The sequence below is a fragment of the Carassius gibelio genome, chromosome A13, assembly GCF_023724105.1.
Source record: "Carassius gibelio isolate Cgi1373 ecotype wild population from Czech Republic chromosome A13, carGib1.2-hapl.c, whole genome shotgun sequence".
NCBI classification, from domain to species: domain Eukaryota; kingdom Metazoa; phylum Chordata; class Actinopteri; order Cypriniformes; family Cyprinidae; genus Carassius; species Carassius gibelio.
Genome location: NC_068383.1, coordinates 2,290,430 through 2,305,828, shown reverse-complemented (window position 1 = coordinate 2,305,828; position 15,399 = coordinate 2,290,430). Strand labels below are relative to the sequence as shown.

At 39.7% G+C, this 15,399-nt stretch overlaps 1 protein-coding gene and 1 long non-coding RNA gene across 3 annotated transcripts in view; both read right to left on the bottom strand.

The window, feature by feature from the left end:
• The window catches only part of LOC128026100 (uncharacterized), a 32,702-nt gene extending 32,362 nt beyond the window's left edge, over window positions 1-340 (bottom strand). For both annotated transcript variants that reach the window (XR_008186341.1, XR_008186342.1), the window contains exon 1: window positions 283-340. This is a non-coding gene — a long non-coding RNA (uncharacterized LOC128026100). The remainder of the gene's footprint in view (window positions 1-282) is intronic.
• A 5,335-nt stretch (window positions 341-5,675) lies between these two features.
• On the bottom strand, window positions 5,676-8,081 carry LOC128025867 (interferon regulatory factor 2-binding protein 2-A). Its single transcript, XM_052612436.1, has 2 exons — window positions 7,095-8,081; window positions 5,676-6,797 (listed from the first exon to the last, which is right to left on the bottom strand). Exons 1-2 carry the CDS (start codon window positions 7,858-7,860, stop codon window positions 6,088-6,090), a joined length of 1,476 nt encoding a protein of 491 aa, XP_052468396.1. The 5' UTR covers window positions 7,861-8,081; the 3' UTR covers window positions 5,676-6,087.
• Between the last annotated feature and the right edge of the window lie 7,318 nt (window positions 8,082-15,399).

Here is a 15,399-nt window from a genome sequence, read left to right as displayed (position 1 = left end):
CCTTACCAATGTTGTGATAATTCACAAGGCACTCAACGTGTTAAAAAATAAATAAGTATTGTAATATAATAAAAGTTTAGTCAAATAACATAAAAAGACCAGACCCTTCGATGCCTGTGAAACTTTTCTCCCTCAAACAGCACGCTAGTGTTACTTCTACACTACAGCCTACACACAGCAATTTAAACAACATATCTGCATGTTCTTACATCACATCGTTCTTGTAAAATAATAATAAGAAAAACATCAAATTCACTTCGCTGAGAATGAAACACCACTTACCAGCTGCCACGGTGTTGAAAATATCCTGTAACAGTTAAAAAATGCGCGTGCCACGTGAGGATTCGTCGTCATCAGGTGAAAGGTCATCATGTTGGTCATTTTATTTACGGCTAAATTATTATTAATAAATTGTACTAATATTATGATTTGGGCGTTGGCAGGCATTCACAAAAGGGTATGTTATTACAAAAAAAAAATTCGAGGAAATTTTTTTCTTTGACAAAATGGCACTTAAGGGGCAAAGGAGCAGGTGCTCAAGTGAACCGATTCTTTCGGACAATTGGATCAAATAAACTAGTTGGAAAAAAAAGGTTCACCGGTTCTTTTGCGCTTAATGTAATATCATTAGAGATGACTGCCCTTCATTCAAGACTTCAGTTTACCAGCGCTTATAACATTAGCACAGAATCAGTTCAGAATCAATCACCAAAAGAATCAGTTCGGTTCAGACGAGCTGTGAGTCAGTCTGCGTCACGCCGAATCACGCATGCGCAGTATCATCAGCTCCTCGATTCTCGAATCAGACGCGTCTGACAGAAACGGTTCTCGGTTCAGTGTACGAATAAATGTAGAAATAATTATTATTTATTATTGTTCTGCGTAGTTTGAAGATAAACATTTTTTAATCTTTATCCCGCCGAATTGTTATATTTTTTTTTGGCAATGATAAATACGCGCAATGTAAACGCATTTGCAACGTTTTTCCAAAATCCACATCTGCATCTGATCACTCCTGTAGTGTGTTTGTGGCCTGACCCGAGAGGCAGTGATTATCACCTGAGCAGTGTAAACAGGAATGAGACGAGAAGCATCTGCTCCAGCTCTGTGATGTTCGGTTTCACAGACTTTTTGGGGATTTTCCAGGATCTAGAGTTCAATGCGTCAGACTCGCCCCTGCTTCCTGCTGTCTATCACCCAATACACAGGCTAATTACAAGAAAACCGCTTATTAAAGGAATAGTTCACAAAAATGGCAATTATGTCATGTACCAACTCTCGTCTTTATCTAAACATAGCTTTTGAAGAATATTAATGCTGTTCTTCATGACTTAGAAGAAATATTACACTTAAGAACTGTTTTGGGAACATTTGGAGCTAAACAGTGACTCAATCTCATAATATAAGATATTAAAGAAAAATAATAAAGTTCAGTACTGGCCTTGGATGCTGATTGGTCGATACAGGGTTTGAGTTGTCATAAAATATATAATATTTATATTTATATATATTTTTTATGATTTTAGAGAAGAAACTGGGCTGGTTTTGCTTAAATGTTATAATGAAAAACTATGCCTTTGATATTTTTGTGGTTCTGTATTTTAACTATAGATTTAATATTGAGTTTGAAGGTTATGTGCTACTTTTGCATCTAAGAATGGCCTTTAGCTTTGACTATATTCATAATAACCATAAGCTTTTGTCATTTCATTATAAAAAACAAAAACCAGATCACATAAAGAGCATTACCTCATCGGTTTGCTTTCTAAAACATTTCTGACCCACATAAAATGTACTTGCTAACATTACTCATTGACCACAGCACAGACTTTACTCATGCCATCAGACGCCCTCCCTGAAAGCTTCAATTAAAAATGTCTCCATTTCATCTCATGCAATTGAACTTCCATTGCAACCCAAAACCAGAGTCAATGCAGTGATTAATGAAACTAGGAAGTGAAGACGTTTCACAACACGGGCGGTCCGGAGAAGATGCATGCTGCAAGTGTCTTACGGGCAGTGGGCCAAACTGCGCTTTTGTGCTGAGTTGCAAAATGCTAATTTGATTTGTAAAATACTTCTCACTAGGTGACACAAAAATGCCAGGAAAACAGCATTCGTGACTGTACAGTGGTTACAGAAAGTATATCACCATCTATTTTTAAGCTGTTGCAAACTAATACAACAACTAAAATACTCAAGTCTTCATCTAAATCAGGTTATCTGTTATTGCAACAATCTGATAACTGTTAATCTATCTGGTGTTAAACAGGTCACTCATGGTTAAACTTTACACTGATTAGAGTTTGTCTGAAATATCAATGTTTTATTGCATCTCAGTGCATTTCTGAGCAGATAACAGCACAGTATCCGGGTTCGAAGGCCAAGTTTGGTTTAATAGTAGACCTGAGTGTGCTTTCCTCATTACAGCATGCTTTCGGAAACAGGACACTGATTAACCTCTGAACACAGACTCTTATCTGACTAATAAGTGACCATTAGGAAGCTCAATGCACTAGCAGCCCTGTTTATTTTGCACAAGCAAATCTGTGGCTTAATGTTTTGGGTTACGGCTAAAAATACAGCAGTCCCAGAGCTGCACAGCACATTTTTCTTTAAAGCTCAGAGGATTGATATTCCCTGATCTTAATAAACCAAGATAACTTGTGTTTACAACACAACTGCATAACCAGGCAACGGCACGAGCTCCAGGGCTGCGGTGACCAGGGATGCATGCAAACACGTTAATAGAGCACAGTGAAAAGAAGAAAAATGACTTTAACATAAAATAGCAATGCAGAAATTTTAATAATTCAATGCATAAAAAAAAAAGAAGAATTCAATGTTTTCACAAGAAGATGCAACGGTCACAGTATGTGTTTTTGCTAAACTTGGCCAAAGCCATTTTAAACATGATGCTTGGCTACGCAATCATCTATAACAGCTGAAGTGATTTGTTTATTTCTTATTTGCATTTGTAGAAGAAACTATTCCAAGATGCCAAAGAATTGGATTAGAGAGTTGATTAGATTCTTTATGCAAGCACTTTTGTTGTTTACTTGCACTAAGATCCAACAATAATGAAGCAACATCACGGAAAAGGAAGCTCAAAGCTCAGTCTCGTGGTACATTTTGGGAGGAGGGGATCAAAGGTCATGTTAACACTCATGAAAGACGCTGATCAAAGACTTGCGCAGCTGTTTATCTTTCAAACTTGCAAGCTGTGGAAAATATATCCATGGGCCAGACCGCACAGAGATATTTTGAGACTTCCCAATGCTCCGCGCTCCCTATTTCTCATCTTCCTAAATCGGCATTGTCATGCCTTGACGAGTCAGGGTTGCATGATCTTCCCTTCTCCAATTACAATATCCATCTGCGGTGGAGACTGTACGGCTTCATCTTCGCATTCCTAATAATCCTGCACTAAATAATGAGTGGTTTGCTATTTGAGCATGCATTTCCAGTAACAAACCCTGCTGAAACCACTAATGCGTTGATGCATCTCCGAATGAACCTTGGTTAAAATTTTATTTGGGTTGAGAGATGTTACTGTTGAAATGCTGGAGGAATATGCGGTATCTAGTAATACTTGTCATTTTTACCCTAAGCACTAACGAGGCTCAAACCCATTGCACTGCATTATTAAGGTACTAATTCAAAAGCATGCATGCATTTAAAAATACAAAGGCATAGACATAACATGCTATTTCAGACCAAAAAGCACCTTACGTATGCGCAAAACTTAAAAAGATAACATGCATGCCATGACGGATAACTACAGTTGAGATACTAGACAAAGATAAACAGCAGAGTGACTCGTGAGTTGAGCATGTGGCCACGTGTTGTTTTACAAGCTACCGCGTTCATCGCATTTCTTTTGAGGCTCTGTGTATGTTTGGGGAGAGATTCATATCTATGCATCCACTTCGTTGCATTATTGCATTGCTTGTGTTATGCAACTGATATTGTGCAACAAAATCTGATGCATGCATGCATTAAAAACTGCAATAAAGGCATGAAGGCAAGCAAAAACACCATATATGCAAACCTTAAACAGAGAACATACGAGCCACTTTAGACGACTACAGTCAAGATACAATACATGAGTAAACTAGTGACACTGAATCAGCTATTCCAGAGCATGTGACGATGTGTTGTTTTACAAGCTGCTGCATTCATAAAAGTGCATTTAGCAGACGCTTTTATCCAAAGCAACTTACAGTGCATTCAGGCTATCAATTTTGTCCTATCATGTGTTCCCAGGAATCGAATCCCCAACCTTGCGCTTGATAACTCAATGCTCTACCACTTGAGCTACAAGAACACATCCACTGTATTCATCGCATATCATTTAAGGTTCTGTGCATGTGTGGAGAAAGATTTATATTAAAGTACGCCAAAACACTTTGTTGCATCGTTTTACTCCGTGTCACGTAACTTTGTATTGATATTGTGCAGCCAAATGTAATGCATGCACGACTTTAAAACTGCAATGAAGGCATGAATACATTAGTTGATATTTTTAGTTGATACAAAAACACCCTATATGCAAAATGGATAACATACATTATGCATAGAATTACTGTAGTTAAGAAAACAAACTAGAGTAACACCTAGTGACTAGTACATTCCAGAGTTGAAAATAAAACCACATGTTGTTTTTCAAGCTACCGCATTCGTCGGATTTCATTTTAGGCTTTTTGCATGTGGGGAGAGATTTATATTCATGTACGCCACACCACTTCACTGCATTGTCGTACTGCTCGTGTTACGTAACTGCATGGATATCGCGTAGCAAAATATAATGCATGCATTTAAAACTTCTAGAAATAAATGCATGGGTGGATATTTATAGCATGCAAATTCCCACAAAACACTCTTCATGTACAGCTAAAACAGATAACACACAGGTTAAAATAGACTTCTACTGACAGCCTGATACTAAACAAGGGTAAACCAGTGACGTTGACTCTAGAATTCCAGAGTCGACCATGTGACCACGTGTTGTTTTACAAACTCGCATAATCATCGCGTCTCTCTTGAGGCCCTGTGTGCATGTGTGCAAAGATTCATACTCGTGTTTTCCAGAACACTGCACCGTTATATAACTCTTAGCATTGAAAGAGCAACAAAACTGATGCATTTTGATGTAAAATATTAAGTTTTAATATTAAAGATACTTCTAAAACAGGTTTAAACACTTAAGTGAAAAAGTCAAGATGTCTTTGAGTAGCTGAGATGACGAAACCGATAGGAGGGTTTTTTCAGCATTAGTCAACACATGCAAGTCGTTTAACCCGACTCCACCCATGTCTGACGAAGCAATTTCCTCAATGCACAAAGCCCTTTTACCTAACAACCCAAACACGACCCAGATAACTGGTTAAGATAATGATTTACACATCAGTGCTCATATTACATGTCACTGCTTTAGCAACAACTGCAATAACAAGCTTCCCCGGGACATAATAATTATATATTAACTAGGCTACACGCTGATCAGTGGTGTTTACGAAATGCACTGTAACACGGATGCTGTAACGTAAAGCGTGACCTGGTTAAATGTAATAATTGAAAAGCACATCCGAGGTGCCGTGCGTTGGACATGTGCCCAGCCAAAAGCAATCGCGGCAGCGCTCGGATCCTCAGAAGAAGCAAGCAGAGACTCCACGTTAATACAAGATCAGAAAATGTATTTGGCAATTTTAAACAAGTGCATACAAGTACAGCTAGAAGCGTTTTCCAATGTTTGCCAAGTGCTCGTAGAGTTGCATTAGTCACATTCTACGTTTAACAGGAACTGCCACCATACCTAAAAGTACATCAAGAAATCGTTAAACATCGACAAAGTAGAATGTAGTCCGTTATAATGAGTACATACCTTTTATCTTCAAAAAATATAGAAACACAATGTATTCAAAAATCAAAAAAATGTACAGCAATGTTTACCAAGTATGCGTGTCCCTCATATGTCCATTATATACAAGTCTGTTAGTTTCTGTCTGGATGGTATGCATGTGATAATCATATTTATATATTTATATTGACCAACATTTTCACCAAAAAAAAAGGTAAAAAGCGCAATCAAGTGTCTCTCTCCTTTTTTACTTTGACGTCTCCTGCAAGAATGGTGGCTATTTCGCCTTGCATGAAAGCCCACGGTACGTTGGAGCCCACCAGGGGGCATTTCTCGCCGCTCGGACAGTACACTTCTCCGGTCGCACCCTGCTGTTTGATGCTCTCCCGGGAGCAAGGGAAGCAGAACTTGTGAGATGGCACCGAAGGGCACTGCACAAAGTGTGTGTCCTCCAGCCTCTCGTGGCAAAGCGTGCAGCACAGCGGGATGCTGTTGGGAACCGAGGAGTCTGGGATGCTCTGTGGATGCACCTGATCCATGGCCGGAACGTGAGGCGTCACGGTGCCCTGCGCCAGCCGCCTCTGATTGGGTGACAGCGGGCTGCTGCTGTTTCTGCGTGTCGTCGAGTGCACTTGGTTGGCGTCCTTGGGCGAGCTGTTTCCACCGGCGTTGTCCGCGGCCAGAATGAGCGCTGCGATGGGCGAACTTCCGTTCTGAGTGGCGGCCGCCGTGGCCTCCGGTGGGGTGGTGCGAGGGTGAGGGGATATCGTGGAGGGCGGGGAGACGAAGCTTGGTGGTGGCCCCGGGGGCATTTTCAATCCGTCTCCCTGCGGGAGCCACTGCTGTCCGTCTCCGTTAATCTTGGCAGCGGTGCCGCCCTCTCCGTCAGGCTCCGGCGAAGCTTTTCTCTTCATATTCTTGGGATGCTTGCCTCGATCTGCAAAAAAGCATGAGCATGCATGAATTATATCGCACAAAGCATCTTTATGTGGCAGATGCAGTGATGCATTGTAGAGCCAGACGTAACAATGAGGCACCACATGCAAATACACGTTGAGCTTTGATCAGCAGAAATGTTCTTTGCAGCTGACTCATGCCATAGTGCTCTCATTCAAACCTGGCTATTTATGAAACTACAGTAGCATTGTGTTGTATTGCACTGCGTGCATTTAATCTGTAATATAGTTACAGTCTAGGAATACATATGTATAAGTGCGTTTGGAAATGCACCAACCTGATTTGGACGCAGGAGCGTTGGTTTCGTACATGACTCTCTGCTGCATGTGCTCCTTCTTAAACCTGCTGTCGTACGCGTTCAGCGCCATTATATCCCGGGGCGTTTTGTTCTTCATCCAGTCGTCTGCGCGAGTTTTGTGGCTGTCGCTGATCTCCGGTGTCATGCTGTCCGGTCGGTGCTTGTCCTTGTCGTGCTCCGTGCTGGAGACCGAGCCTGTCCGCTTGTTTCCGCCGAGTTCGGCGGGGCTGAGTCCCGGTCTGCCGTTCATCGCGTGACCCATGCTCCCGTTCACCAGAGGCACTAAGTTGGGCGGCACGCCGCTAGTCCTGCGCGGGTTTGGACTCTGGCGGTTGAGCTCCGGAGGATCGTCCGGTTTTGAGAATCCGTTCGGGACCGGGATGCCGTTCGCCTGCCGCACAGACTGGTATTCGTGTGCCAGTCTGGGTTGACGCTCCGTGGACAGCGGGTAGCGATCTAAGGGCTGCGGCGGGCGCGAGCCCGGGTCTCCAGACGCGTGATTCATCGCCTGGATCTCTTTCCCCGATAACTGTTTCCCCGCCGGTCTGCCGTCCTGAAATCCGTGAGCTCTTTTGAGCTGCCGCGCGGTTTCAATGACAAACTCGATCCTGTCTGCTCCTTCATAGTTCACGCATCCCCTGCAAACGGGCTCGGTAAAATCCCAGATCATAGCCCACGGCATGCGGGGCAAATCGCATAAATAACACGACTGCCTCCTCGAAGCAGCCACCGCTGCGGACGACATCGCTCTTATAGCTGGAAAAACCCTCCGAAAACACAACGCGATCCTCTCAGTGTCCGCGGATGCTGTGGGAAAACGAGGTAGGCTCCTCTCGAGAAATAATTGAGTTACAAACAGAACTTCATAGTAGTGTGCGCTTTACTACGAGGCTCGGGTCTCTCTCTCTCACTCACTACTACCGTACCGCGGCCAGACCGGAGCTCAATGTGGAGCAGTGACGTCACCGCGCTTCTGTTTACTTGATTCTTCGACAGAAGCAAATAGAACTCCCCCTCCGGTGCACGCGCATGCGCGCGCCCCCCGCCTCCTCCCGTCTTCTTTTCCTTTATTTAACTCGACTTGAATCGAGGCCAAAGCTGACAACTAGGAAATGAGCGAAAGACAAGAGCGCTTTCGATATCACCGACGCGTTGGAAACGATCTGGAGCCGAAACCCGACTGACGTACCACGGACGCTGTATGCAAACCAGCCAAATTCTTACCGGAAGGAATAATGAGCTTTTTCGATCGAATTTCGTTCCCACGGTCACAGAAAAACATGGAGATATGAGGGAGTTGATATTTACAGGCATGGAAAAGTGGAAATTAGTGAAATCTTGTTTTATGTTATTAGCATGAAATTGCTCTATACATTTTTATTTTTGTTTTTTAAGACATCAATGAAAAAGGTGTGAATTGTATTAAATCTGTATTCAATTGAGCATTTATTTCCTAATTCAAGTTTATTCTTGATTTAATGAATCAACCACACTAGCTATTTCAGGCCAAAGATTACACCTATTAAAAACAATAAGTAGTACACCATACAAAATACATTTATTAATAAAAAAAAAATTAAATTATTAGAATAGCAATTATTATTAATTATTCAAAGTAGAATTTCAGAGAATATCTCAGATCAGCCTTTGTTCACTCATGCATTAAAAAAAGCAATAAAATATGTCTGATTGGAGATCCTCCCACATTCCTGTTGTGTAGCGCACACAATCACTAACAGTGAGTCAAAATTCATCCACTCACAATAATACGAGTCTTAATAATGCAAGTCATGTGTGTCACACTCATGAAACAAAACTCTCACTTTCATCTATACCACACAGACTCCACATCAGATCTCATTTTTGTTCTCGTTTAGATGCTTCTAAACATCTCTGGGTACAAGATGTCCACAGTGCATTGAGAAGAACCAGTAAATAGCTTTGTAGGTCCTTCCCTTTTGTTTTGGCTGTGTTCCAGTTGAGTGCAGCTTCAGGGCTCTTTGGGTGAAGCAATGCGTCTGAAATCTGCAGACACAAGGCAGGATGTGTTTGTGCAAGCCCTCGTGACGCTGGAAAGAGGAAGTAAGATGTTTAGTCACGTAGCCACAGCTCGCCTCGCCCCTTCTCAACGAACATCAAATCTTCTGGCCCGCAGCCAGGGCTTATGATCAACCCTCCTACAGGAATTGCAGCGCTAGGGTGTGTTTTGTACCAGAGAAACTGTAAATACCGTCTTTTCTTTCTGGCCTGACAACTAATTCCTCAGGTTTGCTGATCGGATTTCACATGAACACGTTCTGTTCGGCTTGTGTCACTCAAGGGCGACGTCTCCGAGATGCAAAGCAAAAGGTCATTGCTTGATATTGTTTTCTCTATCCACTGGCGGGTCGTGGCTCCAAAACGGCTCAGTCACAAACAACAGATTAATGCATTAATAATAATGCATAAATAAGCATGCATCGTTAGGATAACACACACTACAGTTTAAACAGGGACAAACATGGTTCGTGTTGACCATAATGCGTCATGCCATCAGAAACCGAAATCAAAAATCATACTCATATGATGAAGAACATGCATTTAATAGTCTTATTATCATTAAAAAATCTATGCAAATTAATTAGTTTAATGTTCTGGTTATAATTCATGGTTATAGTAATACATTTCAATCATTTTTTGCTCACGATCATATAAAATATGCTGTTTAAAATTAATCAACTCATCTTCATTTATAATTATAGCTTCTTAAAATGATTTGACTCCAATCACACTTTTGATTACATCATAATCAAGTTTGGTAGTTTTTTTAGTTTTCTTTTGTATTATTTACAATTTTGGTACCATGTTAGCATGTCACCCAATATTAAATATGCTATTTAATTAATTTAATGAAGTAGTCATGGTTCTTACAATTGATTAATCTCCAATCAGACGTTTTGATTTGGTTATAATCAAACGTTAAATATTAATAATCCATCTCAATGTCAATTTAAACATTTCACTTACAGTGTTTGATTTTTTTTGGTTTACCTTTTATTCTGGTTTATATTTTTGGTGATGTGTTGGAAATATGTTGTACAAATGATTCATCTCCAATCAGATGATTTGATTCCGTCGTAATCTAGCTTGGTAATGAATATATTTCAGAGTTTGATTTACAATTTTGGCGCTGCATTCGGTCACCACGTGACTTAAAAAATACAATTCCACTTCCTGAAACAGAAAAAGTTGAGAAACAGTGCGTTACATCTTCATGACTCAGCACTTCTGAAGCACTGCCTCATTGTGGAACGCAGTTAAAATAACAAAACATAACATCGAGAGGCTCCTGAAAAACAACACGTGTTTTAGGAGTCAGGTTTGAATCGAGACGGAAACACCGATAGCAAATCATATCAGTGTTTTGTTTTACGACAGACCGTTTCCTCTCGAACAAGCTTTTGTGTTTTCCCTCATTCTCCCATTTTCTGTGTTATATAACTCATCTGCTACAGATGTTCAGGGACGGCATACTGTACATGAAAACAGCACAAATTAAATTCTGATATTACTATAGTCACAAATGCAGATTAAAGCTTATATAAAAGCCACAAGTGCTTCTCATCTTGAAGCATCATCAAAACCACTTCTTGTGTTCACAAAAGGTTCCTTTTAGCTCTCGGAAACACAGACGGTTTTAAACAACATTAGTCTCAACTATAAAACGTGTGCTGTGCTTTTGGGTTCGCCGGAGTGTGTCGATGTGAACCCGCTGACACAATGTCACTGTGTTTCCTAGCACATGCAGGCAGTCTGTAAAATCTCCTTTCCTCCTTTTGATTGGCTGTAAATCTCTCAGGAAGTGGTAGCCATGGCAACCCCTGCGCTCACCAGGATAGCCCCACTGACAGGCGACATCCTGTTTACTGTGATGCTATTTTGTCTCAGCAGTTCAATGTTTCGAATGTTACGAGTTATTAGTTTCTTGTGCAACCTCAGTTTTGTGATTCCTGACCCGTCTACCGTCATTTCATGTAGCAGTATTTATAGCATGTATGCATTTAAACATAACATTCATTTAGAAAAAAAGAAAAATATATTTAAAAAGCAGAAAGCCAGAAATAGACTGAATTATTTAAACACTACCCTATTATTGTATCGTGCACGTTTACATTTAAGCCTTTAGCTTTTGTTCCACTTTTGTTTTGTTCCAAAATCTGCACAAAAGTATAATGCATAAATGCATAAATGTACAGTAAATGTGAATGTCTTTCAACTTAAAGTGACTCTCAATAAAGGAACAAAAGCAATGCAACAATTTTTTGTTTATATACTCTAAGAAGTATTTTTTGTATTACACATATATACATATATAAGAACATACTTATTTTAATATTATGATTCATCGATAAAATGCTTTAACAAATTGCTAATGAATTCATAATTTCATGATTGTTACATCTGATGACATTTACTTCGGTAAATGACTACACAAATTATATGTATATGTTATAGATGTGCATATGTGTGTATAAACACACACACACACACGTTTGTTTTTTTGTGTAAAGTGTGTTCATCCCATAGGTGTAATGGTTTTTATTCTGTACAAACTGTATATTCTATGTCCCTTCACCAACCCTACACCTAACCCTAACCCTCACAGGAAACTGTGCATTTTTACTTTCTCAAAAAAACTCATTCTGTGTGATTTATAAGTGTTTTGAAAAATGGGGACATGAGTTATGTCCTCATAAGTCTCCCTCTCCTTGTGATACTTGTGTCATACCCATGTCATTATACACACACACACACACACACACACATAAATCAAAACTGATCTGCTTTAAAAAAAAAATTACTATTAGTTTCTGGATATTTTCAAAGCAGGCATACGGTATATTCATCTGGTTGTTATGAACTATGTATATTATACACTGATAAGAATATACTCATTGGAGCGTTCTCACTCTGTCGGAGCAAAGAGCAAATATTTGGTGACATTGAGGAGGTAGGCCAATTATAAAATGGAGGAATTTAGTCAAAATGGAGGGCCTGAGAGAGAGAAGAAAGAGAAGCAGAAGAAATGTGCCGGGCGTCTGGAATCTGGAGGCTGCAGAGGTGATGTCATCGGAGCAGAGGAGCTGGAGAAAAACAACTCTCTTTCTGTATTCAGATCCTCTTTGCAGTCCCAGCAGGGGAGGGAGGGCGGCTTGGCGAGGCAGCCGTGGCAGGGGCTGCTGGGAAATGGTAAAGGATGCCAAGCAGGCTCTGAGGCCAACATTAGTGGCTCACATCTTTGTTCTCTGAAACCTGGTGTGCTGCCAAAAGCCTCATTTCAGCTCCCCGCCATGATTACACTGGATGTAGGCCAATTCCTGAGAGCTCGCAATCCTCTCTGTTGCCGCTCTCGCTCTCCTCCAAAGGCTCACTGCCAAGCATGCAGCAGTTTCCATGGTGACGGCCAGCGGAACATAAAAAGTAAGTAATGATTCAGGCAGAGCGCCAGATGTGCCACATGTGCAACAGTAATAAAAAAAAAGCATGATGAAGTAAAAAAAAAAAAAGGCCAGTCTAGTCTGGTAATTGTGAGGAGAGTTCAAAACACTGGGAAGTCATTGCAAAATAGAACACTAAACATTTTAAAGCCATTGCTAGGGTGTTGCTAAGCAGCTGTTAAGAATGTTACAAACAAACATTCCGAAGTCTGGCTACAAAGTAGCAGCACAGCTCTCCTTAGCATTCACTCTCATCCAGCTGCAGCATAAGGCATTCAAATGAAAACTAAGAGGTTTTCTTTTTAAAAAGGCCAAATAAACACCCTCATGTCTCATGAAAAGCATGCTGTCATTGCCAGATGAGAAGAGATGTGGTTTCCTGTTAAAATCCCCTGTCATTTGCACATACAGCATCGCATCCACTATGAAAAACTCGTATTTGAATGTTATAATTGAGGTCGACTGACTTGCACAGGAAATACATGTCTGAGAAAAAAGGGATTGTGCTGCCAAAATAATGTCTCTTAATAGTCAGCTTCGCTATAGCCAAGATTTCCGTGGTTAGCTGTTAAGCCAAAAAATAAAAATAAAAAGGCATTTAATATTAATCCAGTCAGATTCATACGTAATTTGAAAAGTCAAGGCTCTTGTTTTACGTATAAAATATAAACATTCTTAAAATAAACAAAATTAAGGAATACAAAAATAGGAATAAAATGAATGAATAAAAACACACATTTGGGCACATGTAGAAGTAAATGAGATCTATTCACAAACTGTTGTTTTGTATGTAACATGACTCTTACCTACATCTAACATCACCACCAGGTTGAGCTGGCAGGTGTGTGTGTGTGTGTGTGTGTGTGTGTGTGATGACATCTACAGCTCTATGTAAATGAAGTGTGGGCGGTGTGGTCTCTTTTCACACTTTTGGTTTCACATGCATTAATGGAACAAGCCTGCTTTCAGCGAGTGAATCACTAGAAAACCTGTTTTGCCCATTAAATGTAATTTTGTAATGTGCACTCACCATTATAAATGTCGTAACAATATCAGAGCTTTTTTTGTTTTGTTTTAGCTCATACTTTCCAGACATGATTAATTTCTCAGTCTCAAACTACTTTACTCCATTTATTGAACAATGATTATGTCTATTAACTCAACACGTCAGGTCATGCCAACCGTTAAAGTCACACCTAGATTTTGCATATTTGCTGATTATCTCAGTGCATGTACACAACCTGATAATAAACTTTTTTTTGCCACTGTCTGGTTTTCAAAATCAACATTTGATGGTCATCAGATTATGAATCGCTTTGCATGTACACTCGATGTTCATTTGCCTGTATTCAAGAATTGTAGACTTTCATTATCAGTTATATCACTGAGCAAATACCAGTCCTTGCATAAAGTTATGATGTAGCTTATCCTGAAGAACACCCGTCAATCAAACAGTCTAGTGGGCGGGGCTTGTCTAGAAAAACTTTGGCAAACATTCGCACAAAGTTATGAACAAACATTCTCTCCATCTCTGTGGAGTTATGGAATATTTTTCTGAAACGTTTTAGATGTTCGTCTAAAGGAATGTTGAATGTTCAGAGAAGATTCAGAAATAATGTAATCTCAATGTAAAAAAATAAAAAAATAAATAAATTTACTAATTTTTTTTATGGTTCTTCTGTAATTCTGTGGAGCTAATTATTATTACTATTTATTTTCACATACTGTAGCATCAATATTTATATATATATATAGGTCAGGTCAATTTTAGAACTTCAATCCTTAATTATGAAACATTGATTTAGTACAGATTATTATTATTAATTATTATTTTTTAAGATATTTTGTTTTTGCAAGGATGGGAACATTCTAGAAGTTTCTGTAAAATGCCATAATATTCCAAAAAAAAAAAAAAAAAAACATTATGCATGTAGGCAAGTCATTTATATGCCTTATTAATAATAGATTAGCTTTTATAAATTACAACATTTTTTAATTTTCCTGAGCACTGATAATGATACACTTTCGAACTTCTTAAAGAAATATCAAATATAAAAGAAAAACAAAAGTTTAAAAAAACAAAAATTTCACAGTGCAATGTTTGCTAAATTATAAAATGCAATGTTCCTTTAAACGCATTCATGAAAACAAATGTTTGGATGTTTCCTAATGGTTGCAGAATGATTCCCTTAATGTTCCTTTAATGTTTGCGTAACAACTACAACAAAGAAAGTTAATTCAGAGAACATTGAGAAAGATGAGGTTTCATGGGAACGTCAGCTAAGTGTCCTTTGAACGTACTTGTGTTGTTTACACCAGCAGGTCACAAATCTTTTTACACTGTACTGTAATATCTTATGGCATTCCTGTATAGAAATGATTTCCAGTCCTCCATCCCAGCAGATATAAGTGGAAGTGGGTGGGAGGGCATCAGTATGACATTAACTCTCTGGATCCGTTCAGTTGCATCAGAAATCAGTGTCACACACAGCCACTTATATGAATGACAAGAAGCAGAGAGCACAACAGATACGGCTGTTAGCTTCGGCCGTCTGCGCCACACTCGCTCGTCGACTTCAAAGTGTGGAGTTTCTCAAACTGATTTCTCTCAGAAGAGAGTGACAGAAAGAAATCGAGCCAGACATTTCAAAGGGAATGTAATGGGGTGTACGATGTGTCTGAATAATCTCTTTCATCTGAACCCATGGCTGTCATTACCCATGCTAGTGCTCTAACTAGCGTTAACCCGCTTTAGCACGCTTATCAGACAGTGACCATGAAAAGCTGGTGATAAATGCCAAATGTGA

What these genes read in the sequence shown, in the direction of transcription:
- LOC128025867 (XM_052612436.1), bottom strand. Translation starts at nt 7,860, where the DNA reads ATGTCGTCCGCAGCGGTGGCTGCTTCGAGGAGGCAGTCGTGTTATTTA. An exon ending in CGCTCCTGCGTCCAAATCAG is followed by an intron (nt 6,798 to 7,094) that starts GTTGGTGCATTT and finishes GCTTTTTTGCAG; the next exon opens with ATCGAGGCAAGCATCCCAAG.